A 27986-nucleotide genomic window follows, 5' to 3' on the forward strand; every position below is an offset into this window, starting at 1 on the left:
CCGCTCGCCGCGGGACGCGACCTCCGCCGTTCGTGTGAGGGGGAGAGGCGAGGTACTAGGCGATGCTTTATCTTTTTCTCTTTGCGGGTGGGGGTTAGCCAAATATTTCTATCCCTCCCGCTGTGGTGAGGTCAAAAGGACGACAGGTCAGTTGGCGTCCGATGGGGAGGGAAAAGGAGCCGTTGATGGACCCCCCCAGCGCTGCCGGGATACTGGAGGACCAGGGAGTCCGCCCGGGGGGGGGGGGTACTCGGGCAGCGGTCGGCCCGCGCATGCGCGCTGCTGGCCGCTGACCTGCGGCGATACATTTGGTGCCGGTGAAATCCATGAATGAAGGAGCCGAGCGGTCCCGCCTATCACCTGCGCCGACGTCGGCTGCGTTTCCAACCCTGCGCGCTTGTCCTTTCTTCAAGGATACTTGCACAGATATTTTGCAAGTAACGCAGGCGGTCGGCAATGTATCTGTGTTTGAAAAGAAGTAATAGAGGAAAGTGATGACAGCAGTGACAAACGGCTTTGAATGGGGATTGCATGCAGTAAATTCATCGTCGGCCCCCAGCAATGAACCCGGCTAATCCAGAATTGCCACCTTGTGCTAATTCTTTTTTTGCAAACGCTTCTGTTTCAGTCAGCTAGTGTCACCTTGAGGCATGAAATACTTGCAATGCAGAGCACAGTTCCCTCCGCTCTGCCCACAGCGAGGGCTGTCTCATGCATCGGTGTGATTTCCCAGGTCTTCCTCCTGCTTCGGTTGTTAAAGGTACCTGTGGGATTGGATTAAAAGACATTTTTTTAAAAAAAATCGGTCAATTACCCTTTTTTTCCCTGAACCCCTTAGTTTGATAAATATTCTCAATGAAAGTTCCAGCTTTGCAAACTTTTACTGTGGTTCACGACCTTTGGAAACTAACGTGCGGTAAGTCTGAGCTTTGGTCTGGGTGGCCCTACTTGCCTAATGATTCAGTGATCCTTTTTCCCCCTGAGTATTTTACTATTTATAAACACCAAACCCAAACACAGGAAATTAGAAATGGTGTTAGACAGTAGAGTGTTTTGATTAGTCGGTGGGTGTCCGACCGGCATCAAAATCCCTGTTAAGAGTCGCCAAAGCAAAAATTAAACACTTAATTCACTGCAGAGAGTTGGATAGAGGTTTGAAGATCCAAATCCTGAGCAATTCCCAAGAGTCTACAAGGTATTCTAATAATTTAAGCCTACCAGCACAGAGCACTGATAAACCTTGCAAAGCAAAACACTGCAAGTGCAAGAAAATTCAAGATAAGAACAGAAAGTGCTGGAAACACTCAGCCACTCAGGCAGCATCTGTGGGAAGAGAAACACTTCCGGCCAATGGCACTTCTTCAGAAAGTTTTACACTAATTTTCAAACTAGAATTGGCCCACCATGAACATCAATCTGCAGCTTGTCCACAGCCAATGGTAAAAGTTCAAGTTCCAATCACAGATGCCAGTAAAAAGCCTGCTGTTAAAATCATCAGATTTGGCAAAAGCTATCGAGGTTTTGATTTGGTCCCTTTCAACTATCAGAATCAGATTTATTATCACTGACATGAAATTTAGTGTTTTGTGGCAACAGTACAGTGCAAATTACACTGCACTTTCTCTGTAGCTGTGACACTTTACTGTTATTGTTTTTACCTGTACTACGTCAATGCACTCTGTACTAACCCACTGTAACTGCACTGTATAATGAATTGACCTGTACGATCGGTTTGTAAGACAAGCTTTTCACTGTACCTCGGTACAAGTAACAATAATAAACCAATACCATAAGTTACAAAAATAATAAATAGTGCAAATGAGGAATAACGAGGTAGTGTTCGTGGGTTCATGGACCATTCAGAAATCTGATGGTGGAGGAGAAGAAGCTGTTCCTAAAACATTGAGTGTGGGTCTTCAGGGTCCTGTACTTCCTTCCCGATAGTAGTAGTGAGAAGAGGGGATGATGGTGTTGAACGCTGAGCTGTAATCAACAGCAGCCTGATGTATGTTTTGCTGTTGTCTAGGTGCTCCAAAGCTTAGTGGAGAGTCAGTGAGATTGAGTCCTCAATCCACACGGATGATTTCAATCCACCAGCACTGGAATGAAGCATTTGGATAGTCTGGCACATCTAACAAATATCAGCTGACACCTTTTGCCTCCACAGATGCTGACTGACCCGCTGAGTCCGTCCAGCGCTCTGCCTTTCATTCCCATGTAGAGACCTCTCTTTAGGGGACGCTCTCCTCCGTCAGATGACAGGACAGACCGCCCTTGTTTTTAGCCACAGTTTAGTGTTGTAATCACTGAATACAAAGGTAGGAAGATTTTGCTTCAATTACTGTATCTCGGACATTGGTGAGACGCCATCTAGGATGCTGTGTACAGCTTAGGATCCTTATTTAAGAAATGTAAATGCATTGGAATCAGCTTAGAGAAGGTTTACTGGACAGGTACAGGTTAAGAAGGCATATCTGTGGTTAAAAAGGCATATGGTGTATTGTCCTTCATCAACTGTGGAATTGAATTTAGGAGCCGAAAGGTAATGCTGCAGCTATATAGGACCCTGGTAAGACCCCACTTGGAATACTGTGCTCAGTTCTGGTCACCTCACTACAGGAAGGATGTGGAAGCCATAGAAAGGCTGCAGAGGAGATTTACTAGGATGCTGCCTGGATTGGGGAGCATGCCTTATGAAAGCAGGTTGAGGGAACTTTGCCTTTTCTCCTTGAAGCGACTGAGGATGAGGGGAGACCTGATAGAGGTATAGAAGGTGATGAGAGGTATTGATCGTGTGGATAGTCAGAGGCTTTTTCCCAAGGCTGAAATGGTGGCCACAAGAGGACATAGGTTTAAGGTGCTGGGGAGTAGGTACAGAGGAGATGTCAGGGGTAAGTTTTTTACTCAGAGAGTGGTGAGGGCATGGAATGGGCTGCCGGCAACGGTAGTGGAGGCGGATACGATAGGGTCTTTTGGACCCTTTTTGAAGAGACTTTTGGATAGGTACATGGAGCTGAGAAAAATAGAGGGCTATGGGTAAGCCTAGTAATTTCTAAGGTAGGGACATGTTCGGCACAGCTTTGTGGGCCGAAGGGACTGCATTGTGCTGTAGGTTTTCTATGTTTCTATGGTATGGTATGATAAGACTATTGAACAGTCCCCTTATACGATGAGATGGACTATGACCTCACGATCTACTTTGTTGTGACCTCGCACCTTATTGCACTGCACTTTCTTTGTAGCTGTGACACTTTTCTCTGTACTGTTATTGTTTTTACCTGTACTACATCAATGCACTCTGTACTAACTCAATGTAACTGCACTGTGTAATGAATTGATCTGTACGATTGGTTTGTAAGACAAGTTTTTCACTTTACCTCAGTACAAGTGACAATAATAAACCAATACCAATAGGTTGACTTGAGGGTAGGTTGGACAGGTTAGGTTGGACTCACTGCAGCTTAGAAGAGTGAGGGGACCTGTTTGATCCTGAGAGGTCCTGATAGGGTAGATGCGGGGAGGATGTTTCCTCCTGTGGGAGGATCTAGAACAAGGGACCACTGCTTATAATAAAATGTCTCCCATCTGAGGCAGAGATTAACTTTTTTTTCTCTCAGGGATCATGAGTCTTTGGAACTCTTCCTCAAAGGGCAGTAGAAGCAAAACCGTTGAATACTTTCAAGACCGAGGTAGATCGACTTTTGATAAGCAAGGGGGTAGAAGGATGCAGGGAGTAAGCAGGAATGGAATCAGATCAGCCACAGGTTTGTTGACTGGCTGAGCAGATTCAAGGGGTAGAGTGGCTGCTCCTGTTCCTAATTCGGTTGTTGGTGTATTCCTGTGTCCCACAGTTGTGCTTTACTTACAGGTCCCTGTAAATATCACCACTCTGTCAAAGTTCAGGGCTGGAAAGACAGAAATTGTGGTCACATCAGGGATGTGCAACTGCAGGTTGATTCCTAGTGGCTGCAATTTTGCCTGTAACATTTTACAATACTTTGCCTGTAACATTATCTGTACAATATTTTGCCTGTAACAATGCACAATATTTTGCCTGGAACGTTGTCTATACAATACTTTGCCTGTAACATTGCACAATATTTTGCCTGTAACATTGTACAATGTTTTACCTGTAACATTACACGATATGTTGCCTGTAGTTTTGCCTGTAATGTTGTATGATATTTTGCCTGTACTATTGTCTGTACAATGTTTTGCCTGTAACATTGCACGTATTTTGCCTGTAATATTGTCTGTACAATGTTTTGCCTGTAACATTGCACGATATTTTGCCTGTAATATTGTCTGTACAATGTTTCGCCTGATACATTGTCTGTACCATGTTTTGATAATATTGTCTGTACACTATTTTGCCCATTCCATTGTATGTACAATGTTTTGCCTGTAACATTGTATGTACAATGTTTTGCTTGTAATATTGTACAATGTTTTGCCTGTAACATTGTCTGTACAATGTTTTGCTTGTAACATTGTACGATATTTTGCCTGTAACATTGTGCAATGTTTTGCCTGTAATATTATCTGTACACTATTTTACCTATTACATTGTCTGTACAATGTTTTGCCTGTAATGTTGTACAGTGTTTTGCCTGTGATGTTGTGCAATGTTTTACCTGTAATGTTGTACAGTGTTTTGCCTGTGATGTTGTGCAATGTTTTGCCTGTAACATTATCTGCTGAGATTTTGTTCATTCTTCTCTCTGCAGTTGTTGGCTTCTGATCCTGAGGGGTAGTGAGTTTTTTAAGGAAGAAATTGGCTATTTGCAGTTACTTCCTTAAAAATCCCACAGTGAAAATCTTGGCCAAGAAAGCTTATTCTTAGCACGTTGCTGGACTGTCGGTGTGACACAGAAGTCCAAGCCTGCCCCGGACTTCTGGATAGGTCCCTTTGTGACCTGTGCCCCTCCACTTTACACTCCCACAGACCTCACCGACTGCAGCAGCCTCGGCTGTGGCCGGCACCATAACCAGGTAATGGCTGTGGTGCCGTACAGAGTGTCTTCAGCATGGTCAGTCTTTCATGAACACATCTGCTGGTTTGATCGGTCGTGAAGGCAAACTCTGGTTGGCTGATACAGAACACACAACAGGAAGGATTAAACTCGACGCTGGTCAAGCGCGCTCCCTGTGACCCTCACTGCCGACAGAGTGACCAACGGGTCAGCCCTCCGATACATTCTACACTGTGCCCACTTTACGCTGGTCACAAGTGAACTCTTGACAGCAAAGAGATTGGTTACATTCCTCTGGGGATTGCTCGCAGCATTGGGATTGGTCCTGGAACTCCCATTCCTTCACTCATGGGCCATATATTTCCAACTTCCCATGACACAGAAGGAGGCCATTTGGCCCATCGTCCATGCCTGCTGACAGATCTATCCCATTCTCCCTATTAATTTTCTACAGTCACTTATTCTTCCCCACATTCCCATCAACTCCCCCTGGATTCTACCCCTCACCCACGCAGTAGGTGATCTACAGCAGCCAGTTAACCTGCCAACCCGCACTCTTTGGGATGTGGGGGAATCTGGAGTGCACTGTCACAGGGAGAACGTGCAAACTCTACGCAGGCAGCACCGGAGGTCGGGATCGAACCCGGGTCTCTGGAGCCTTGAGGCAGTGGCTGTACCCGCTGTGCCAACTGTGCCACCTGTTGATTGACCAACTTGAAGGTGTGACACCAAGAAAACATGGGATCAGGGAGAAGACCAACTGCCTTGTTGCTGTGGGCTGGGCTTATGTCGCCTTGATAAAGGAAGATCAAGGGGGCACTTGATTGAGCATTCAATCAGATAGATACACAGAAACCATAGGCGGTTGGCCACCATCTTAAAGCTGGGCCATGCACATTCTACAGAGAAATTAGGATTCAACTTGACAACTGAAGTTTCTCTCTTCTGAACAGAGGGATTGTTCACTTAAAGAGCAGCAGAAATTCTGGGGTTTGACTTCCCGGTGACGGTGGTCACTGAAGCAATTAACTTTACAATGATAAGGCAGGGACCATACCAGAGGTGATCTGAAGTGGGCATATTCCAGGATTCTGCTGATTTGGATCAGATTCTCCTCAGGGATGGGCTGGGCAGATCTTCTCCCTGTTCTCTCAGGTTTCCCATCCTCGACAACCCGGACAAAAAGGGTGTGTCTTGGGCAACCCCAGCAAAACTCCCACCTCTACTTCTCAAGAGAGTTGACCACAGAGCTCAGCTCATTGATTAATCAACGCAGGGGTAGGAGCTCCTGGAATGTTAAAACGATTCTCATACTGAGATACAAGAGACTGCAGATGCTGGAGTCTCCTTATGTTGAGTATTGATGCTCAGAATTTCTAACAGCTACAAGCTCGTGATTGTTTAACACTGCACCCCCAGGTTATCAGAAGAGAGTTGCTTAAACCGCCAATTGAATCCCTCGTGATAGGATAAGAGCTTTTAGGTGCCAACCATGGAACAAGAAGATTGAGGTCCATTTTGTGAGGGTGTGGGGTACAAAAGTTCAAAATGCAGCTTAAAAAGCAGGATACTTCCCAGTAGCACTGAGGTGATTATTGCAGTTTGGTCACCCTGCTCTAGGAAAGATGGCATTAAGCTGGAAAGAGTGCAAAGAAGATTTACGAGGATGTTGCCAGGACTCGAGGGCCTGAGTTATAGGGAGAGGTGGGCAGGCTAGGACTTTATTCCTTGCAGGGTAGGAGACTGAGGGTGACCTTATAGTGTAGGAAATCATGACGGGTATAGATTGGGTGAATGAATGCACCATCTTTTTCCCAGAAAAGGGAATCAAAAATTAGAGGGCATAGGTTTAGGGTGAGAAGGGAAAGATTTAATAGGGACCTGAAGGGCAATTTCTTCATGCAGAGGGTGGTGGGTATATCTCAGATGTGCCGGAGTGTGGTGACTCATTACAAGCTGCTCTCTGCAGATCTACTCATTACTTTCACTATCATCGTTCCACAGTTTTAAATTTAAATTCTATGTACACTTTACTCTGTACTCTGTTATTGTTTTTACCTGTACTACATCAATGCGCTCTGTACTGACTCAATATAACTGCACTGTGTAATGAATTGTTCTGTACAATCGGTATGCAAGACAAGCTTTTCACCGTACCCGGTACGAGTGACAATACTAAGCCAATACCAATACTAAATGTATGGAACGAGCTGCCAGAGGAAGTGGTTGAGGCAGGTACATTAACAACATTTAAAAGACACTTGGACAGGTAGGTGGACAGGAAAGGTCTAGAGGGATGTGGGCCAAACGCTGGCAAATGAGACGAGCTTAGATGGGCATCTTGTTTGGCATGGGCAAATTGGGCTGAAGGGCCTGTTTCCGTGCTGTGTCACTCTATGACTATGATACCTCATGGTGATCTCCAGCATCGATCACACCGGGGGTGGGGGTGTGGGTTACAGTTAATAGGGTGGGGAGGGAGGGGCACCCTTGGACAGTCTGACGCTGAGAATTTCACATGGACATCAGGCGCAGCTGAGTGGGATAGGGACATGGTCCCGAGAACAATACAGGAGAGCGGAACTGGGCTATGGGCTGCATTCCTGGGAATATGGGAGATTGATGTTGGGAGTCAGACAATGTCTCTGGGAATAATGCAGGAGAGTGATGTTGGGAGTCAGACACTGTCTCTGGGAATAATAGGGAGAGGGGTGTGAGGGGGACTTTGTGCCTGAGAATTGTACAAGACAGTGGAGATGGGATACGGAACTGTCCCTGGACATAATGTGGGACACTGGCTGGTGGGATGTGAGTTTGCCTTGGTTTGGGTGGCCATCTGTTTTTGGGGTGTCTGGGAGGGGTAAGATATGGTGGGTACTGGCATGGGCACAAGGACAATGAGGGCTGCTATTGCTGGAGGGGTTGTGGTTTGTAATTACTGTTACTGCCTCTTGCTGGTGTGATTCAGTGACATCTGCTGGCAAAACGGTACACTGCAAGGGGATAAACAGCCAATGAAGTCTTTCCCAAGGTTGGAGCCCTTGGTGAGAGCCTTCCCTTGGCTCCCTGTGGATTCAGGGCCAAGGGATTCAGGACCTCGTGACCAGCATGTCCTTCGCACTGCATGCTGCAAGGAAAAGGCCAGGAACAAACAGCCCTTGGGAAATAAGGGACTGCAGATGCTGGAATCTAGATGAAAAACACGATGATGCTGGAGGAACTCAGCAGGCCAGGCAGCATCCGTGGAGAAAAGCAGGTGGTCAACGTGTCGGGTCAGGATCCTTTCTTCAGGACTGAAGATAGGAAAGGGGAAGCCCAATATATAGGAGGGAAAAGCAGAGCAGTGATAGGTGGACAAAAGAGGGGAGGGGGTGGGCACAGGGTGCTGATAGGTAGATGCAGGTAAGAGCTAGTGATGGGCAGGTGCGGGGGAGGAGGGGAGAGCAGATCCACCGGAGGATGGGTCAAAGGTAAGAAGAGAAGGGAGAAAAGGTCTAGGAAAGGGAACAAGCATGGGGGGGGGGGGGGGAAGCCCTCTGTGTGAGGCGTTGGTGGACCTGCAGAAGGTCTTCAACATGTTAAGTCAGAATGGCATCTACCAGATTCATCAGGCAGTTGATAGAGAGGTGCTCTCCCACTGCCTGAGGAAACTGAAGGTCAAAGAGGCACCAGCTTGGATACCAGTAAGAAGCAAGGTTGTGTCTTCTTTATACATTTTCCAGGGTTGGGCATTGTTGGCAAGGCCAGCATTTATCACCCGCCCCTCACTGCCCCTTGTGAAGGTGGGGATGAGCTGCCTTCTTGAACCGCTGCAGTCCTTCTGGTGAAGGTGTTCCCGCAGTGCCACTGGGGGAGGAGTCCCAGGGTCTGGACCCAGTGATGGTGAAGGAACGGCGATAGATTTCCATCCATAGGATGGTCATGGAGTCATACAGCATGGAAAAAGGCCATTTGGCCCAACTCGTCCATGCCAACCCAGACAAGTTTGATTATAACAAGGACCCATTAGTGCCCATGCAGCATAGAACATGAACAGTCGAGCACAGGGCCAGGCCCTTCGGCCCACAATGTTGTACCACAGTAATGAAGCTAATGACACCTAATCCTTCCTGGGATATGGACGCAATGTCCATATCCCATTCTCTGCACATTCATGTGCCTCTTAAATGCCTCTATCGTATCTGCCTCCACCACCACCCCTGGCAGCACATTCCAGGCACCCACCACTCTCTGTGTAAAAAACTTGCCCTGCAATCTCCTTTGAACTTACCCCCTCTCACCTAACATGCATGCCCTCGAGTATTAAACATTTCAACCCTGGGAAAAAGATACCACCAGTCTGTCTATGCCTATCATAATCTTATAAACTTCTATCAGGTTTCCTCTCAGTCGCTGCCGCTCCAGGAGAAATGGCTGTATCCTTTGTCAACCTTCTACACTATCCACAGCACCACCAATCTTGTGTCATCTGCAGACTCACTAACCCACCCATCCACGTTTCAATCCAAGTGATTGATATATATCACAAACAGCAGAGGTCCGAGTGCACATCCAGTGGAACACCACTAGTCATGGACCTCCAGTCAGAGTAACACCCATCAAACTACTACCCTCTGTCTTCCATGGAAAGCCAATTCTGAATCCAAATGGCCATGCTGAATCCTTTCTTTCTTTTTCAATCTTTTTATTAGTTTTCAAATTAATACAGATTGATATATAGCATCAATATTTATATATGTAATACCAAGAGATCAGGATAACAATCATAGCATATATAGTCATAAAGAACAATAAAATATTTTAAAAATCTGTAGATCCAACGATCTCTTAGTAAATGAATATAATTAAAAGAAAGGAAAGAAAAAGATTTATTATATAAATTTTTTTAAAACCCAAATCAATAAAAAAATTATACACAATATAAACTAAACAAAAAAACTTTTCAAAAGAAAAACAAACAACAAAAAAAAAGGGGAAAAAAAACTGGGCTAAAATTTCTCAGAAACAGAGCAATATTATGTCGTCAAGTCCGTTCCTCCAAGTTGGAAAATTATTGAAAGGGGATCTACATCATGTGAAAATATTGAATAAATGGACTCCATATATCTTCAAATTTAAGCGAAGGATCAACAGTACCACTCTTAGTTTTTTCCAAGTTTAAACATGATATAGTTTGAGAAAACCATTGAACAGTAGTAGGGGGTATTGGATCCTTCCATTTAAGCAAAATGGATCGTTTGGCCATTAATGTAACAAAGTAATCATACGGTTAGCGGAGGGAGATAAATGGCCAGACTCGATCCTTGGTTGAATCCTAAACAGGAAACTCCTCTCACTGGTTCCCCTCCCCACCTCCCTTATTTGGTTCCATGGTCCACCTTCCTCTCCTATCAGATCCCACCATCTGCAGCCCTTCGTCATCCCCACCTCTCACCTCCCCAGCCTCTGTCGCTATCTCCACCCTTCCCTCCTCCATCTGCCCATCACCTCTCCTCACCTGGATCCACCTATCACCTGCCAGCTCTTGCCTCACCCCTTCCCTCCACCTCTTTATTCCAACTATCTCCCCTCTATTTTTCAGTGCAGATGAACATCGACTGTCCATTTACCCCCCCACAGGTGCTGCCTGACCCGCTGAATTCCTCCAGCAGTTTGGGTTTTTCAATTTCAGCATCTGCAGTCTGTTATGTCTCCAGGACATAGTCCTGACTTCTCAGAGACATAGGCCTCCAGGCAGCCCTGGTTAAGGCGACTGATACAAACAGTGAAGGGACCTGCGTGAAGATTTGCAGGGGCTGGGAGCTGGTACCCTCCATACTCACGGCAGTAGAGGAGAGGGTGGAACCAATGGGAATCTGGCATCTCTCGGATACCAATCATCAGCTCTTGGTCCACAGAGCTCAGACAGCGGACCAGGAGTCTGCAGATCGGAGACATTACAGGGTTGCCCTTAATTCAGGGCTCGAAACACTTAAGCTAATGACACCACAGCATCCATGGAGAGAGTATCAAAGTCAAAGTTGAGTTTATTGTCATCTGCACAAGTCCATGAGTGCACAGGGGCAATGAAAAACTTGCAGCAGCATCACAGGCACGTAACACCATATACGCAGTATTCACAAGAAAAAACATAAATTATTTTTTAACCTAAACCCTGCAGAGGGTTGTAGGCTCAGCCAGCTCCATCACGGGCACAACCCTCCCCTGCTATTGAAGACATCTTCAAGAGGCGGTGCCTCAAGAAGGTGACATCCATCACTAAGGACCTCACCATCCGGGACTTGCCCTCTTCTCATTACTACCATCAGGGAGGAAGTACAGGAGCCAGAAGACCCACACTCAATGATTCAGGAGCAGCTTCTTCCCCTCTGCCATCAGGTTTCTGAACAGTCCATGAACACTACCTCGTTATTCCTCTTTTGCACTATTTATTTACTTTTGTAACTTACAGTAATTTTTATGCCGCAAAACAACACATTTCACGAAGTATGTCAGTGATACTAAACCTGATTCTGAAATGATACACAATTTTTACAAGAAAGAACACAAGTAGAACAAAACAAGAGCCCGTCAGGAGAATGACTGAGCACCAGAACTGCCCAGAGGCAAAGGGCAGCCCAATGGCAGCAGTGCCATTCCCCTCGCCGTGGTGCCCCGACCCACTGAACAGTTCCAACTCTAGTTCTGGTTCCCAGCACCTGCCGGGCTTTATTGTAATGCAATTGCTCGAGGTGTCCACATGAGGGGGCTCGGGTTACACATTTACACTGAGAGGTCCCTCGAGTGTATTGTCACAGGTAAACGTACCCAGGCTATAAATGCCATGAACATTAACTTTTTGCAGCAGAAGTGCAGTGCATTACCAACATGACAAACATAAATTTAAATTAACATAAATTATACATAGTTTCCTTGGGTGGGATTTGTTATTCCGGGCTACTGGACTACTAGTCCAGGAATGTGACCACAGCAACACAACCACCCCTTCATGGGCTGTAGAGATTACTTCAAAGCCAGGATTTGTTGGCCATCCCTCACTGCCCTTGAGATGGTGGAGGGTGACCACTTTTTTGACCCACTGTGGACCCTCTGGTGATGGTCCTCCCACAGTGCTGGTGGAGAGGAAGTTCCAGGATTTACAGCGGGGTAGAAGCTGTCCTTGAGCCTGGTGGTACGTGTTCTCACGCTCTTGTATCTTCTGCCCGACGGGGGGGAGGAAGAAGAGAGAATGTCCAGGGTGGGTGGGGTCTTTGCTTAAGCTGACTGCTTTCTTGAAGCTGACAGAGTCCGTGGAGGGGAAGCTGGTTTGTGTGATGGACTGGGCTGAGTTCACAATTCTATAAAGGAAAGCATATCAAATGCTTTCTTCACTACCCTACCCTGTGCTGCCACTTTCAGGGACTTTCACCCCAAGTCCCTCTGTACATTAACACTCCTAAGGTGTCTACCATTTACTCTATATGTCCTAGTTTAACTTCCCAAAGTGCATTACCCCACACTTGTTAGGATTAAATTCCATCTGCCACTGCTCTGACCAACTTTCCAGCCGATCTATGTCCTGCTGTATCCTTAGACAACCTTCATCATTATCTACAACTCCACCACTTTTCGTGTTGGCTGCAAACTTACTAATCAGACCACCTACATTCTCATCCAAGTCATGACAGACAACAAAATTCCCAGCACCCATCCCCGCGGTACACCACTTGTTGCAGACTTCCGGTCAGAAAGACACCTCTCCACCACCTCCCTCTGCCTGCAGTCACCAAGCCAATTCTGGATCCAGTTTGCAAACACACATCGGATCCCATGTGCCCGAACCTTCTGGGCCAGCCTACCATGCAGGACCTGTCAGAACCCTCACTGAAATCCACGTAAGCCACGTCTACCTCTCTTTTCACTCTGCCTTCACCAGTTTTCTTAGTTTCCTCCTGAAGAACACAATCAAATTTGTGAGGTCTGTACCTTTACAAAAACTTTCCCTTTTGGTTAGTCTATCCATCCCCAACACTTACTCTGGGGGTCTCGACCTGAAACATCGACTGTTCATTCTGCCTGACCAGCTGAGAGTTTCTGACTTTTCCTGATTTTATCTCAGGCCTCCAGCATCTGCAGTATTTCCCTCAGATTAATGCAGAACAATGACTCAGAGTCACCTCCCTCCCTCTCCCTATCTCGGCCCAGAGGCAAGACACACAGGGATGAGACAGTGCCCACCTAGGCACACTTCAGATGCTTTTAGCAATAAAGGTCTGCAGCCGTGTTTCCTGAAGCACCAGGACCATTACAGCCCAGTGCATCAGGGACACCAGCCCCCTCCTTGGACTCTGTCTTTACTTCTCGCTGTCTTGGTGAAGCAGCCAGCATAATCAAAGACCCCACCCACCCAGGACATTCTCTCTTCTCTCTTCTTCCATCGGGTAGAAGATACAGGAGCCTGAGGGCACGTACCACCAGACTTAAGGACAGCTTCTATCCCACTGTGATAAGACTATTGAACAGTTCCCTTATACAATGAGATGGACTCTGACCTCACGATCTACCTTGTTGTGACCTTGCCCCTTATTGCACTGCACTTTCTCTGCAGCTGTGACACTTTACTCTGTACTGTTATTGTTTTTACCTGTACTACATCAATGCACTCTGTACTAATTCACTGTAACTGCACTGTGTAATGAATTGACCTGTACGATCAGTTTGTAAGACAAGTTTTTCACTGTACCTCGGTACAAGTGACAATAATAAACCAATACCAATACCAGTTCTAGGGGACTTGGGACCCACATGGCAGGATAGAGAGCCTGGTGACATGGTGTCATGACAACAACCTTTCCCTCAATGTCAGCAAAACAAAAGAGTTGGTCATTGACTTCAGGAAGGGGGATGGTGGACATGCACCTGTCTACATCAGTGGTGCTGAGGTCAAGAGAATTTAGAGCTTCCTCCCTAGGAGTGAACATCACCAACAGCCTGTCCTGGTCCAACCACATAGATACCGCAGCCAAGCAAGTTCACCAGTGCCTCTACTTCCTCAGGAAGCTAAAGCAATTCTGCAAGTCCCCTTTGACCCTCACCAATTTTTATCAATGCACCACAGAAAGCATCCTATCCAGATGCATCACGGCTTGGTACGGCAACTGCTCTGCCCAGGACTGCAAGCAACAGCAGAGAGTTGTGGACACAACTCAGCACATCATGGAAACCAGCTTCCCTTCCAATGGACTGTCTACATTTCTTGCTGCCTTGGTAAAGCAGCCAGCATAATCAAAGATCCCACCCACCCTGGACATTCTCCCTTCTCCCATCAGGCAGAAGATACAAAAACCTGAAAGCACATACCACCAGGCACAAGGACAGCTTCTATCCCACTCTTTTAAGATTATTGAATGGTTCCCTAGTACGATAAGATGGACTCTTGACCTCACAATCTATCTCATCAGGGCCTTGCACTTTATTGTCTGCCTGAACTGCACTTTCTCTGTAACTGGAACACTTTATTCTGTATCCTGTTATTGCTTTTCCCTTGTACTACCTTGACATACTGATGTGGTGAAATGATCTGTATGGACAGCATGCAAAACAAAGTTTTTCACCGTACCTTGGTACATGTGACAATAATAAACCAATTTACCGAATTGTCCCTCCATTTGCCGCCAGGTCCAATGTCCTCGCAGTGAGGTTTGCAAGTGCTGAGGCGGAGGTGGAAACTAACTTGGTTGTGGGTGGACACAGGAAGGTAGCATTATAAAGAAGAAGAAAAGTCCCAAAATTTGAGAGGGATATCTAACACCAGAGCACAATGTGGAACATTTTTAGACAGGACCAGACTAGGCAAAAGATTATCCAGGCTACGTTTACCATGCAGGAATGTAAACATAAGAAGTGTGTCAAACCAGGATCAGTGAGTTGCAGTTAATCTCGTGGGGATGATAACACCAGAGTAATAACAGAGACCTGGCTCAAATGACAGCAGGAATGGGTTCAAAATAGCCCTGGATTCCTGGTATTCAGGAAGGATTGAGAACGGGAGAAAAGGGAGGGAACGTCAGCATTTGTTTAGGGGAATATTGCAGAGACAAAGACCGACTCCAACTGTTCAGGAGAAGGGAATAATGGATGTGCAACTACACCACTGGAATTAATTGTAGTGGACCTGGAGTATTGTGTGCAGTTTGGGTCACCCTGTTATAGGAAAGGTGTCACTGAGCTGGAAAGAGGGTAAGGAAAAATTTACAAGAACGTTGCCAGGACTTGTGGGACTGAGATACAGGGAAGGGTTGGGCAGGCTGGGAATTTATTCTTTGGAACGTTGGAGACTGAGCTGAGAGGTAAAAGATTTGAAAGGGGCACGAGGGGTAACTTCTTCACGCAGAGGTTGGTGCGTATGTGGAACGAGCTGCCAGAGGAAGTGGTTGAGGCAGGTACATTAACAACATTTAAAAGACATTTAGGCAGGTAGATGGATAGAAAAGGTTTAGAGGGATATGGGCCAAACATGGGCAAATGAGACTAGCTAAGATGGACAGCTTGGTCGGCATGGACCAGTTGGGCCAAAGGGCCTGTTATCTTGCTGTATTACTCTATAACTCTAGAGTCATAGAGCATAGAAACAGGCCCTTCAGCCCACCACATCCATGCCAACAATCAAGTGGCTCACAGCACCAGAGACCCGGGTTTGATCCTGTCCTCGGGCACTGTCTGTGCAGAGTTTGCACGTTCTCCCTGTCACTGCATGGGATCCCCCCCCCCCCCCGGGTGCTCCGGTTTCCTCCCACATCCCATCGACGTGCGGGATTGGTGGGTTAATTGGCCCCAGTGTGTGGATGAGGGGTAGAATCTGGGGGGAATTGATGGGAATGTGGGGAGAATAAAATGGGATAATATAGGATTAAAAAGTGAGTTCTTGATGGTTGTGGCAGACCTAGTGAGGCAAAGGACTTATTTCCATGCTGTATCTCCCTCTCTATGACCACCCATCTACACTAAACCCAGTTAGTCTACCCACTGGTGAGAAGCACGTTAGGGATAAACTTGTAGACTCGTTCAAAAGCCTTAGAGCAGTGATAGACAACCAACCCAACATAGACTGGGATAGCATAATCGGTAAATTGGTTTATTATTGTCAGGTGTACCGAGGTACGGTGAAAAACTTTGTTTTGCATGCCATCCATGCAGATCATTTCATCACATCAGTGCATCGAGGCAGTACAAGGGAAAAGCAATAACAGAATGCAGAATAAAGTGTTCCAGTTACAGAGAAAGTGCAGTGTGGGGAGACAATAAGGTGCAAGGCTACGACGAGGAAGATTGTGAGGTCAAGAGTCCGCCTTATCATACAAGAGGTCCGTTCAATAGTCTTATAACAGCGGGATAGAAGCTGTCCTTGAGCCTGGTGGTACGTGCTTTCAGGCTTTTGTATCTTCTGCCCGACGGGAGGGGGGAGAAGAGATAATGTCCGGGGTGGGTGGGGTCTTTGATTATGCCGGCTGATTTCCCGAGGCAGCAAGGGCATCATCAGGGTCACAGAAGAAGCGGAGGTCCTGAGGTGAAATCCATTGATTTGTTTCTGACCCAGAGAGGAAGACAGGGTTGCCGGAGCAACACACAGTCTGCTGGAGGAGCTCAGTGGGTCAAGCAGCATCTGTTGGGGTGGAGGGGTGTGGGGGTGGGGGGGAGGAATTGTCGACGTTTCGGGTCGGGACCCTTCATCAGGACTGAGAGTGGGGAGGGGAGATGGCAGGTGTAAAGAGGTGAGACAGAGGCCAGAGGTGATTGGTGGACAGAGGAGGGCTGAAGGATGATGGGCAAGGTGGAGCCAGGCAGAGGGGAGGGGAGGGTGGAGTTGGTGGGTGATAGATGGAGGCAGGGGAGGGGAGGGGAGGGCAGGGGAGGGGAGGGCAGGGGAGGAGGAGGGCAGGACAGGGGAGGGGAGGGGAGGAGGAGGTGAAGGCGGAGACAGCTGCTGGAGGGCGATAAGCAGGAACACAAAGTTCTACCAGGGCTGGACTGATGTGAGGAGGGTGATAGTAGGAACCATTAGGGGAGAGGTGCAGGGCAGAAGGGGCAGGGGGATGCCAGTGGGTGAAGTGTGGGGAGTGGGTGGATGGAAACGGGCAGGAGGGGGAGGGGCCACGAATGGGTGACGGGGAGGGGGGCGGGAGGGCAGTGTAAGAAAGCGGACAAAAATGGGAGGACTGGAGGTGGATTGGAAGGGGAGAGGGAGTGGGGGGTGGGGGGGAGGAAACTCGAGAGGTAAAGATTTATCTGAAATTGGAAAATCCAATGCCTGTACCATTGGGTTGTAGACTATCCAGGCAGAATATGAGGTGTCGCTCCTCAGTCTGTGCTGGGCCTCACGAGGCCAAGGGTGGACAGCTCGGTGTGGGAATGGAAAGGGGAATTGAAATGGCACAACCAGGAGCTCAGGATGGCCACAATGGACAGTCCGTAAGTGCTCTGCAAGTGGGTCAACTAGTCCGCACTTGGTCTCGCTGATGTAGAGGAGGCCACGTTGGGAGAAGGTGCCTGTGAATCCTCACCAAGAAGGGTTGTTTAGGTCCCTGGATGGCGGTGAGGGAGGAGGTGCAAGGACAAGTGTTGGCCTTCCTGTGGTTGCAGGGATAAGCGGACCAGGGAGTCACGGAGGGAGTGGTCCCCGAGGAAGGCAGAATGGGATGAAGATGTGACTGGTGCTGGGATCTCGTTGCAACTAGCAGAAATGATGAAGAATGAGGTGCTGATGTGGACGCTGGTGGAGTGAAAGGTGAGGACCAGGGGAACTCCATCTCTGTCCTGTCTGGAGGGAGGTGCGGTAAGAGCAGAGGTCTTGCTGGACATTCTCATTCCAGGGAATGAGCTAGGCCTGGTGGAATAGCGATCATAATATCGTAATGTTTGGAATAGTTATGGAAATGGAGGTAAGCCAGCTCATGGTGAAAGCCATCAGTTGGAGAAGGGCCAATTTGAATGGAACAGGTAAATGGGAATGGAAGATCAGCAGGTAAAACAGTCACTGAGCCTTTAAGGTGGAGTTGTTTCAGCAACAGTCCGGATATATTCTCACGTGGATGAAGGAGAGGGAAATGCCAGATGCTGGGCTGTCTACACATTGAGAACCAGGCTACGAACAGAAAGTTCAGAAGGGAAGTGACCAGGAGAAGGCTGGCAGCAAACATAAAAGGAATGGAAACATATTCCGAAAGCAGCTGAACAAGGTATTGGTATTGGTTTATTATTGTCACTTGTACCGAGGTACAGTGAAAAGCTTGTCTTACAAACCGATCGTACAGGTCAATTCATTACACAGTGCAGTTACATTAAGTTAGTCTGAGGTCTAAATAGGGACTTCACCAAACAAACTCCTTCTGTGCTGCATTTGTCCTATGAATCAATGAGCAAATGGTTCAAGGATCAGGGACCAGAGATTCAAAGCGAAGGTGGGTCCAAGGGAAAAGATGCATCTGCACTTGCAATTTATTTTTTGTCTTTATTTCAGATTTCCAGCATCTGCAGTGTTTATGTTTTACTTCAGATATCCAGCATGTGCAGTGTTTATGTTTTATTTCAGATATCCAGCATGTGCAGTGTTTATGTTTTATTTCAGATTTCCAGCATCTGCAGTGTTTATGTTTTATTTTAGATATCCAGCATCTGCAATTTTTTGTTTTTATTTCAGATTTCCAGCATCTGCTTTTTTTTTGTTTCTCGGTCCCTTCAATGAAACTGGTGCAAGGAGCCCACACAAAAAATGTGTCCAATCAACATCAAGTGGACAGCCTGCTGGTTTCCAGGTGTCTAATCAATAATTAGGACCAAAATTGCACACTAAATCCATTGTGCTGGGGTGTCCTATTAACAAAGCATTCAAAGAACAATCTGCTGGAGGAACTCAGCGGGTCAAGCAGCATCTGTGGAGGGAAAGGAATTGTTGCCGTTTCAGGTTGTGACCCTAGCCTCTGCTTGCCCCGGCACCCCTGCTTGGTCTTCACTGTCCCCCTCTGACCTCCCCCCCCCCCCCGAAGCTGAGCCGTCAGTCAGCAGAGGCCTTCCCTTTGTATCCCTGTGACCGCACCCCAGCAAGTCAAGTCAAGTCAAGTCAAGTCACACTTTATTGCCATTCACCCATGTGCTATAAAAGCACAAGGAGGAACGAAATGTCGTTTCCCCCAGACTCTCACAACAGAGGACACACATAGAACAGAGGACATACAGTAAACACAGACAAAAAAATTGTGCAAGTGCAGATAGTGCAAAAAACAGTATATCCAGAATACAAAATTAGTGCAGGGTTTGTGCAAAACCGAGTTGGACGAAGAAAATACAGAACTCTGTGTGTTGCACTAATTGCATAAACATGGTCAGCAGCCGCCAAAGTTCTTATACAATGTGCAAACCAGGGCTTTTGACGCGCTTGTCATGATGTCGAGCTCTCCTTCCGTCACCTCCGCCTGTTCCTCTGGCAAGGAAATCCTTGCACACCCCCCGACCCACTGACGATGCCTTCTCACATCTGCAACACCCCCCTCCTCTCGGACACCCCCCTTTTACCCTCTCTCAACCTTTTTATTTCCATCTACACTCCTGACATCAACCACCTCTCCACTCCCCTCACCCATTGCAACCTTACCCTTTCAGAAGGAACATAGAACACAGAACAGTACTGCGCAGGAACAGGCCCTTCGGCCCACCATTTCTGTGCTGACCATGATGCCGAATTACACTAATCTGTTCTCCCTGCACAATGCCCATCTCCCTCCATTCCCTGCACATCCATATGCCTAATTAAGAGCCTCTTAACGCCTCTATCATATCTGCCTCCGCCCCCAACCCTGGCAGCACATTCCAGGCACCCACCGCTCTCCGTGTAAAAAAACCTTGCCCTGCACATCTCCTAATGCAGCGCTCCGCTCCCTTCGCACCAATCCCACACGGTATACAGAGTCCTGAGCAGCAAACAATCTGCTGGGGGAACTCAGCGGGCTGAGCAGCATCTCTGTGTGTGTGTGTGTGTGTGTGTGTGTGTGTGTGTGTGTGTGTGTGTGTGTGTGTGTGTGTGTGTGTGTGTGTGTGTGTGTGTGTAGAGGGGGGGGATTGGGGGGGGAGGTGCAGGAGGGGGAATGGGAGGAACAGTCGACATTTCGGGTTGTAACCCTGCATCAGGACTGAGTGTGGAGGGACGAGGTGGCCGGTATAAAGAGGAGGAGGGGAGTGGTGATGAGGAAGGATACGTTGGTGAGAATGTGTTCGAAGAGCCGGAGAGAGGGAGCAGTGAGAGAGGGTCCCACAGAACTCCCATTGGAGAGAGGAGAGAAACCTCTTCAAGAGGAACGAAGGACTGCAGATGCTGGGAACTTCTTCAAAGTGGGCATACCTTGGGGAGTCTTTGTAGTGAAGCAGTACAATGGAGATACAAGACAAAGCAGCCAACAGTCTCTTGTCTCTCTATAAAGAGTCCTGATGCAGGGTATCAACCTGAAATGTCAACTGTCCGTTTCCTCCCCACAGATGCTGCTCGACCCGCTGAGTTCCTGCGGCAGATTGTGTGTTGCTCCAGATTCCAGCATCAACCGTCTCTTGTATCTCCAGCGAAGCAGTCAGTTGGCCCTGACGCCCCATCACCTAAATCACCATCACACTGTTGTCTGGGATCTTGGCAATCTGGCCCACTTCATAGCAGTAACTACCTGCAATTATTCATGGAGTACGGGGGAAGGTAATGATGCAAATCTGTTTGTTCCAAGTCCCTCCACCCCAGAGTCTATGATCTCAATGAGGCCAGGGATTGGATGAAAACATTTGACTTGGATGAAAACGCGGATGGGTGGGTTGGTAAATTCGCAGATGATGTAAGGATTGGTGGTGATGTGGACTGTGTAGGAGGTTGCCAAAGGATATAACGGGATATAGATCAGCTGCAGATATGTGCAGAGAAATGCAGATGGGGTTTAATCCAGGCAAGTGTGGGGTGTTGCATTTTGGGAGGTTAAATGTAAAGAGACAGTACACAACTAATGGCAGGACCTTCAACATTGTTGAGGTACAGAGGGATCTTGGGGTCCAAGTCCATGGCTCCGACTGAAAGTGGCCGCACAGGTTGATCGGGTGGTAAAGAAGACATAGGGCATGCTTGCCTTTATGAGTCGAGACATTGAATTCAAGAATCAATGAGGTTATGTTACAGTTTTATAAAACTCTGGTTAGGCCACATCTGGAGCATTGCATTCAGTTCTGGTCGTCCCATTACAGGAAGGATGTGGAGGCTTTGGAGAGGGTGCAGAAGATGTTCACCAGGATGCTGCCTGGATTAGAGGGCATGTGCTATGAGGAGAGGTTGGACAAAGTTGGGTTGTTTTCTCTGGAGCGTCAGAGGCTGAGGGGAGACCTGATAGAGGTTAAAAAGATTATGAGAGGCATGGATAGAGTAGACAGCCAGTATCTTTTTCCCAGGGTCAAAATGTCTACTACTAGAGAGCATGCATTTAAAGTGAGAGGGGGTAAATTCAAAGAGATGTGCGGGACAAGTTTTTTACACAGAGAGCAGTGGGTGCCTGGAATGCACTGCCAGGGGTGGTGGTGAAGGCAGATACGATGGAGGTGTTTAAGAGGCTCTTAGACAGGCGCATGAATGTGCAGGAAATGGAAGGATAGGGACATTGTGTAGGCAGAAGGGATTAGTTTAATCTGGCATTTAATTACTAGATTAACTAGTTTGCCACAACAGTTTGGATTGAAGGGCCTGTTCCTTTGTTGTGTTGCTCTATGTATTCACAAAGAAACGAGCTGAATATTACACAGTGATTCACAGGGGATTAGAATGCTTTTTGTTGATGTGCCAATATTCAAATAATCGTCCCACTTTAGTTGCAGGCTGCAATTGTCAAAGCTTTTCCAAGGTGCAGGGCTCAAAATTGCTTGTTGGTGCAAATAATGGAGGAAGTTAAATGAAGCATAAATGGGTACATGATGGTCAACATGGATGTGGAGAGGGCCTGTTTCCATGCTGTGTGATTCTGTGAAGATCGGGATGGTTGGGAGAGTTGTTAGTAAAGGATCTGGGAAATTGGAGTTCACAGATAAAGGCACAGAATACGAAAGCTCAAGGATAATGTTGAGGTTGGACTCTTCCATCCGATCTGGTTACCTCACTTTACACTGGATGTGAAGGTCCTAGAGAGGGTGCAGAGAGGAATTATTGGAAAGGGTCCAGGGGCCAGGAGTTTCAGCCATAAACACTCGGGGTATCACGTGCAGTTCTGGTCGCACCCCCCCCCCCCACCATTACAGGAAGGGTGTGGAGGCTCCCGAGAGGGTGCAGAAGAGGTTCATCAGGATGCTGCCTGGATTAGAGGACAGGTGCTATGAGGAGAGGTTGAACAAAACATGTACAAGACCCAGATTGATGAATTATTAAAGCAGAGACTGACTTGATTAGCTTTATCTTTTAGGAGACTTTTTTCTAAATTTCCCTTAATAATGGTAGGGCTCTTGGCAGTGTGGAGGATCAGAGGGATCTTGGGGTCTGAGTCCATAGTGTTACGGACTCAGTGAAAGTCCCTTTAAGATAGAGAGTGTGTGTGTGTATGTGTGTGTGGGGCGTGCTTACGTCAATAGAAGATAAAGGACGTAATGACGTTGTTGAAGAAGTTAGAAGAAGAAGAAAGGAGACAGAGAGAGAGAAGGGAGAGAGACACCAGCCTGCTTGTTTTCTCTATCGATGGATAAGAAACAATAACTGTGTTTGCTACTGAAATCCATGTATGGAAGTTGGAAGTAATCCGGTGGAGTTCACTTTGTTGCTGACCTGTAGAAGGAAACAGGTATTTGTGTGTGGACGACCACGATTCGGATGCTTTTCGGGGTGAGGAAGTCACTACCGAGTAAACGCTGGAGTGTCGTTTGGGTTCCATCATGGAACATTTGGATTCATATTTACTCTTGTTACGGACTCAGTGAAAGTCCCTTTAAGATAGAGAGTGTGTGTGTATGTGTGTGTGGGGCGTGCTTACGTCAATAGAAGATAAAGGACGTAATGACGTTGTTGAAGAAGGCAGAAGAAGAAGGAGAGAGAGAGAGAAGGGAGAGAGACACCAGCCTGCTTGTTTTCTCTATCGATGGATGAGAAACAATAACTGTGTTTGCTACTGAAATCCATGTATGGAAGTTGGAAGTAATCTGGTGGAGTTCACTTTGTTGCTGACCTGTAGAAGGAAACAGGTATTTGTGTGTGGACGACCACGGTTCGGATGCTTTTCGGGGTGAGGAAGTCACTACCGAGTAAACACTGAAGTGTCGTTTGGGTTCCATCGTGGAACATTTGGATTTCGTATGTACTCTCTCTATGTTTTTCTACATCTACATCTTATCTTCAGACAACGGTGGTTGCTGAAGAAGCCCTTGCTCATGTTTCACCTTATGGCTTGCGGAACTGAACTTTAAGAACCATTCCGGAACTGGAGTTTTGGACTTTGTCACACACACACACGAAGAGTTTAGTTTTGGGGTTAACGTTCGAGGTTTAACATTCTTGAATTCTAACATACTAACATTTTTACTTTTATTTTACGTATTTCATAAGTAGTGATTAATAAAATAGTTTTTAACACTAAATCATGCTCAGTGTGTTTCTTTTGTTGCTGGTTCGTGACAAAATTGGGGGCTCATCCGGGATAGTTCCCAAGGTTAACGAGATTCGTCCGGGATCCAATCCAAAGATTAACGAGTGTCGTCTGGGATCGTTCCCCAGATTGACAAGATTTGTTCAGGGTTCAATCCAAAGATTTTCGAGGGAGGTCTGATAAATTCTTTTTAATTGGCTTGTGTGTGTGGAAACCAGCAGCAATGGATATTAAGGCATTTTTGGAGTCACCAACCCAAAAGGGATTGGAGGTGGCGAAAAAGGATGATTTAATAAAGATTGCTACAAGGTTAAACCTTACAGAAGTAAAGCAGTCTATGAGAAAGGCAGATATTCAGAGACTGATAGCTGGCCATTATGTGGAAAAGAAGGTGTTTGAGAAGGAAGTGTTAAAACAGTTTCCTGGCAGTGAAATAGCAATTTCTGAGGCACAGGTGCAGCTGGCAAAGATAGAGGCTGAACGAGAACAAACCCAGTTAAAGATAGAGGCTGAACGAGAACAAAAGAAATTAGAGGCCGAACAAGAGGAAAAGAGATTAGAGGCTGAACAAAAGAAATTAGAGACTGAACAAAAGATAACTCAGATGAAGTTAGAGGCTGAACGGGAACGGGAACTAATTCGGTTAAAGTTTGAGGCAGAGGAGAAGGAAAAACAGAGGCAGCATGAGTTACAAATGAAGCGTAGGAGTTTGGAATCTGATTCTGAAGATGGTTTTTCAGCCAGCAGGGAGGTTCGATTAGTCCCTCCTTTTGAAGAAGATCAGGTTGATCAGTATTTCCAACATTTTGAAAAGGTTGCTGTGAGTTCAAACTGGCCAAGGAAAGGATGGGCTCTTATGGTACAGAGTGTGATTAAAGGTAAAGCTCAAAAAGCTTATTCTGCTTTGTCTGCTGAGGATGCAGCTGATTATACCAAGGTAAAACAAGCTATTATTGAAGGCCTATGAATTGGTCCCTGAGGCTTATAGACAAAAATTCAGAGACTTGAGGAAATCTGCAGATCAGACTTATATGGAATTTGCCAATGGAAAGAGAATATGTTTTGAACGATGGTGCCTGGCTAAAAATGTAGATGGGGATTATGATAAATTGACAGAATTGATACTGGTGGAAGACTTTAAAAGATGTGTTCCAGCTGAATTAACAACATATTTAAATGAAAAGGCAGTGGAAACTTTACAAGAAACTGCTAGGTTGGCAGATGATTATGCTTTAACCCATAAATCCAAATGGGGACAACCTAAAACCTTTCAAAAGAGTTACAAAGACAATCCAGGTAAACCGGAGATTAAATTGGGAGGTAATCAAAAAGGAAAAGATGAAAAGAAGCCAGGGCTGGAGAAATCTGTTGAGCGTACTTGTTATTACTGTAGGAAACCTGGCCACGTGATATCTAATTGTGCCCTTTTGAAGAAAAAGAAGGAAGCTGGGCCCAATGCTTGCTTTCAGGCAATTAAAAATCAAAAAGGTTTAGGAGATGCTGTTAAAGACCAGTCCTTGCAAGAGGGAAAAGCGGAAAAGTTGGAGGAGGTGAGAAAAGAATTCCGTTCGTATGTATCAGAGGGTTTTGTTTCACTGAATGATGGGTCACCCCAGGTGCCAGTGAAAATTCTTAGAGATACTGGGGCTAGTCAATCTCTCTTGCTGGACAGTGTTTTAAATTTTGGTGAAGAAAGTGACACTGGTGAAGTAAATCTAATACGAGGCGTTACAGGTGAGACCATGTCTGTCCCTTTTCACAGGGTGATTTTAAAGTCAAAGTTCATAGAAGGACCAGTCGAGATAGGGATAAGACCTAGTTTGCCAGTGGAAGGAGTTTCTTTGTTATTGGGAAATGACCTTGCAGATGGAGAAAGTGATCCTGTGGTACGGTTAACAACCAAACCAAGGATTGATGAGTCTGAGAATGATCCAGATGTTTACCCATCATGTGCGGTGACTCGAGCTAGAGCTAAAGAATTAGCCAAGACAGACAGTCCGGTGCAGTCTGATGTAGTTCCTTGTGACAGTCCTAAACAGGAAGAAAATTATGATGCCTTATCTGAGACTTTTCTGTCTTCACTGGAGGATCAACATCCTTGTAGGGAGCCTGAATTTAAAGATTTGTCTTTGTCGAGGAAGGATTTTATGGTGGAACAGACAAAGGACCCTGAGTTGACAGAATTGAAAGAAAAAGCTCTCTCATGTGAGGAGATTGAAAAAGTGCCAACTGGATACTATGTCAAAAATGGAGTGTTAATGAGGAAATGGAGACCTCCTCATGTTCCTGTTACTGAGGAATGGGAAGTTATTCATCAGGTTGTTGTTCCAAAAGTTTATAGGGATGAGATTTTAAACCTGGCCCACAGTATGCCTTTGGGTGGTCATTTTGGGGTGAATAAAACTGTAGGGAAGATCTTGAAACAATTCTATTGGCCTGGTTTGAGAAAAGATGTGGTGATGTTTGTCGAACCTGCCACACATGTCAGATGGTAGGTAAACCAAATCAAAAACCCCCTGTGGCTCCATTGAAACCAATTCCTGCTTTTGGTGAACCCTTTTCGAAGGTGATTGTGGACTGTGTTGGCCCATTACCAAAGTCTAAGACTGGAAATCAGTATTTGTTAACCATCATGTGTGCCACTTCTGGATTTCCAGAGGCAATACCCCTTAGAAATATTAAGGCCAAGACGGTGTCAAAGGCTCTTGTAAAATTTTTTACCTTGTTTGGTTTGCCAAAAGAAATCCAATCTGATCAAGGTAGTAATTTTATGTCAAAAATTTTTCAACAAATAGTCTATGAGCTGGGAGCAAAGCAGATTGTATCATCTGCATATCACCCAGAATCTCAAGGAGCTCTGGAGAGATTTCATTCTACTCTCAAAAATATGCTGAAGACTTATTGCTTTGAAAACACCAAGGATTGGGACGAAGGTATCCATTTACTTTTGTTTGCCGTTAGAGAATCGATCCAGGAGTCAATAGGATTTAGTCCGTTTGAGCTTGTATTTGGACATAGGGTGAGAGGACCTTTGGAGTTGTTGAGAGAGCAATGGGTTAATGAGGAAGTTCACTTGAGTCTGTTGGACTATGTCCAAAAATTTAAAACTCGGTTGGAGAGAGTCTGCCAGCTAGCGAGAGAGAATTTGAAAACAAGCCAGGTAAGAATGAAGACATATTTTGATAGACGTGCTCGGCCTAGGACATTCGCAGTGGGGCAAAAGGGGTTGGTATTTTTCCCTAGCCAAAATAATCCCTTGCAATCTCGTTTTTCTGGACCCTATGTTATTGAATCTCGAGTGACTGATCTAACATATATAATCAAAACACCAGATAGACGCAAGAAAACACAACTCTGTCATGTAAACATGCTAAAACCTTATTATGAGAGGGATTCAGTTGTGGCCTTGGTGGATGATGTAAAGGTTGTTTCTAGAATGCCTGATGTTGATGTTGAGGAAGGCCAATTTAGACCAAATATTGTTCCATCGAAACTAAAAAACCAAAATATCCTGGAGAACCTTGAAACGAAGTTGGACCATTTACAAGTTTCACAAAAACAACAGATGAGAGAATTAATTTTAAAATTTAAAAATCTGTTCCCAGATGTTCCAAACAGAACATCGATAATTACCCATGATGTTGATGTTGGGGATGCAAAACCAATCAAACAACACCCATATCGAATGAATGTGGAAAAAAGTAAACTTGTTGATCAGGAAATAAAATACATGTTGGAAAATGATATTATTAGACATTCTACTTCAAATTGGAGTTCGCCCTGTGTTATTGTACCTAAACCTGATGGAACTGTTAGATTTTGCACAGATTACAGGAAAGTGAATGCTGTAACAAAGTCAGATGCTTACCCTATTCCTAGGGTGGATGATTGCATAGACAGAGTGGGAAAGGCAAAATTTCTTACAAAGATTGACCTATTAAAAGGGTACTGGTGTGTTCCATTAACAGATAGAGGAAGGGAAATTTCAGCCTTTGTAACCCCTTCTGGATTGTATGAATACAATGTTTTGCCATTTGGAATGAAAAATGCTCCGGCAACATTTCAAAGAATGATTAATTCAGTGATTCATGGGTTAAAACATACAGATGCCTACATTGACGACTTAGTGACTGGGAATGATACATGGGAGGATCACATCTCTGCGTTAGAAAGGTTGTTTGAAAGACTTTCCAAGGCTAACCTTACAGTTAACTTGGCTAAAAGTGAATTTGGCCATGCCACTGTGACGTATCTTGGTTATGTTGTAGGTCAAGGCAAGCAAGCTCCTGTTCAGGCAAAAGTTCAAGCAATATCTGAGTTCCCTATTCCCACAGGTACGAGGACTGTTAGAAGATTTTTGGGAATGGTTGGATATTATCGAAAATTTTGTAAAAACTTT

The 27986-nt window shown here is 46.0% G+C and overlaps 1 protein-coding gene across 1 annotated transcript; it reads left to right on the plus strand.

Moving 5' to 3' along the window:
- The first annotated feature begins 10 nt into the window (after nucleotides 1-10).
- LOC127575538 (uncharacterized) lies at nucleotides 11-27197 on the plus strand. Its single transcript, XM_052025470.1, has 2 exons — nucleotides 11-52; nucleotides 20478-27197. Exon 2 carries the CDS (start codon nucleotides 24619-24621, stop codon nucleotides 26080-26082), a length of 1464 nt encoding a protein of 487 aa, XP_051881430.1. The 5' UTR covers nucleotides 11-52; nucleotides 20478-24618; the 3' UTR covers nucleotides 26083-27197.
- The last annotated feature ends 789 nt before the right edge of the window (nucleotides 27198-27986 follow it).

This window comes from Pristis pectinata, chromosome 10 (genome assembly GCF_009764475.1).
Source record: "Pristis pectinata isolate sPriPec2 chromosome 10, sPriPec2.1.pri, whole genome shotgun sequence".
Classification (NCBI taxonomy): domain Eukaryota; kingdom Metazoa; phylum Chordata; class Chondrichthyes; order Rhinopristiformes; family Pristidae; genus Pristis; species Pristis pectinata.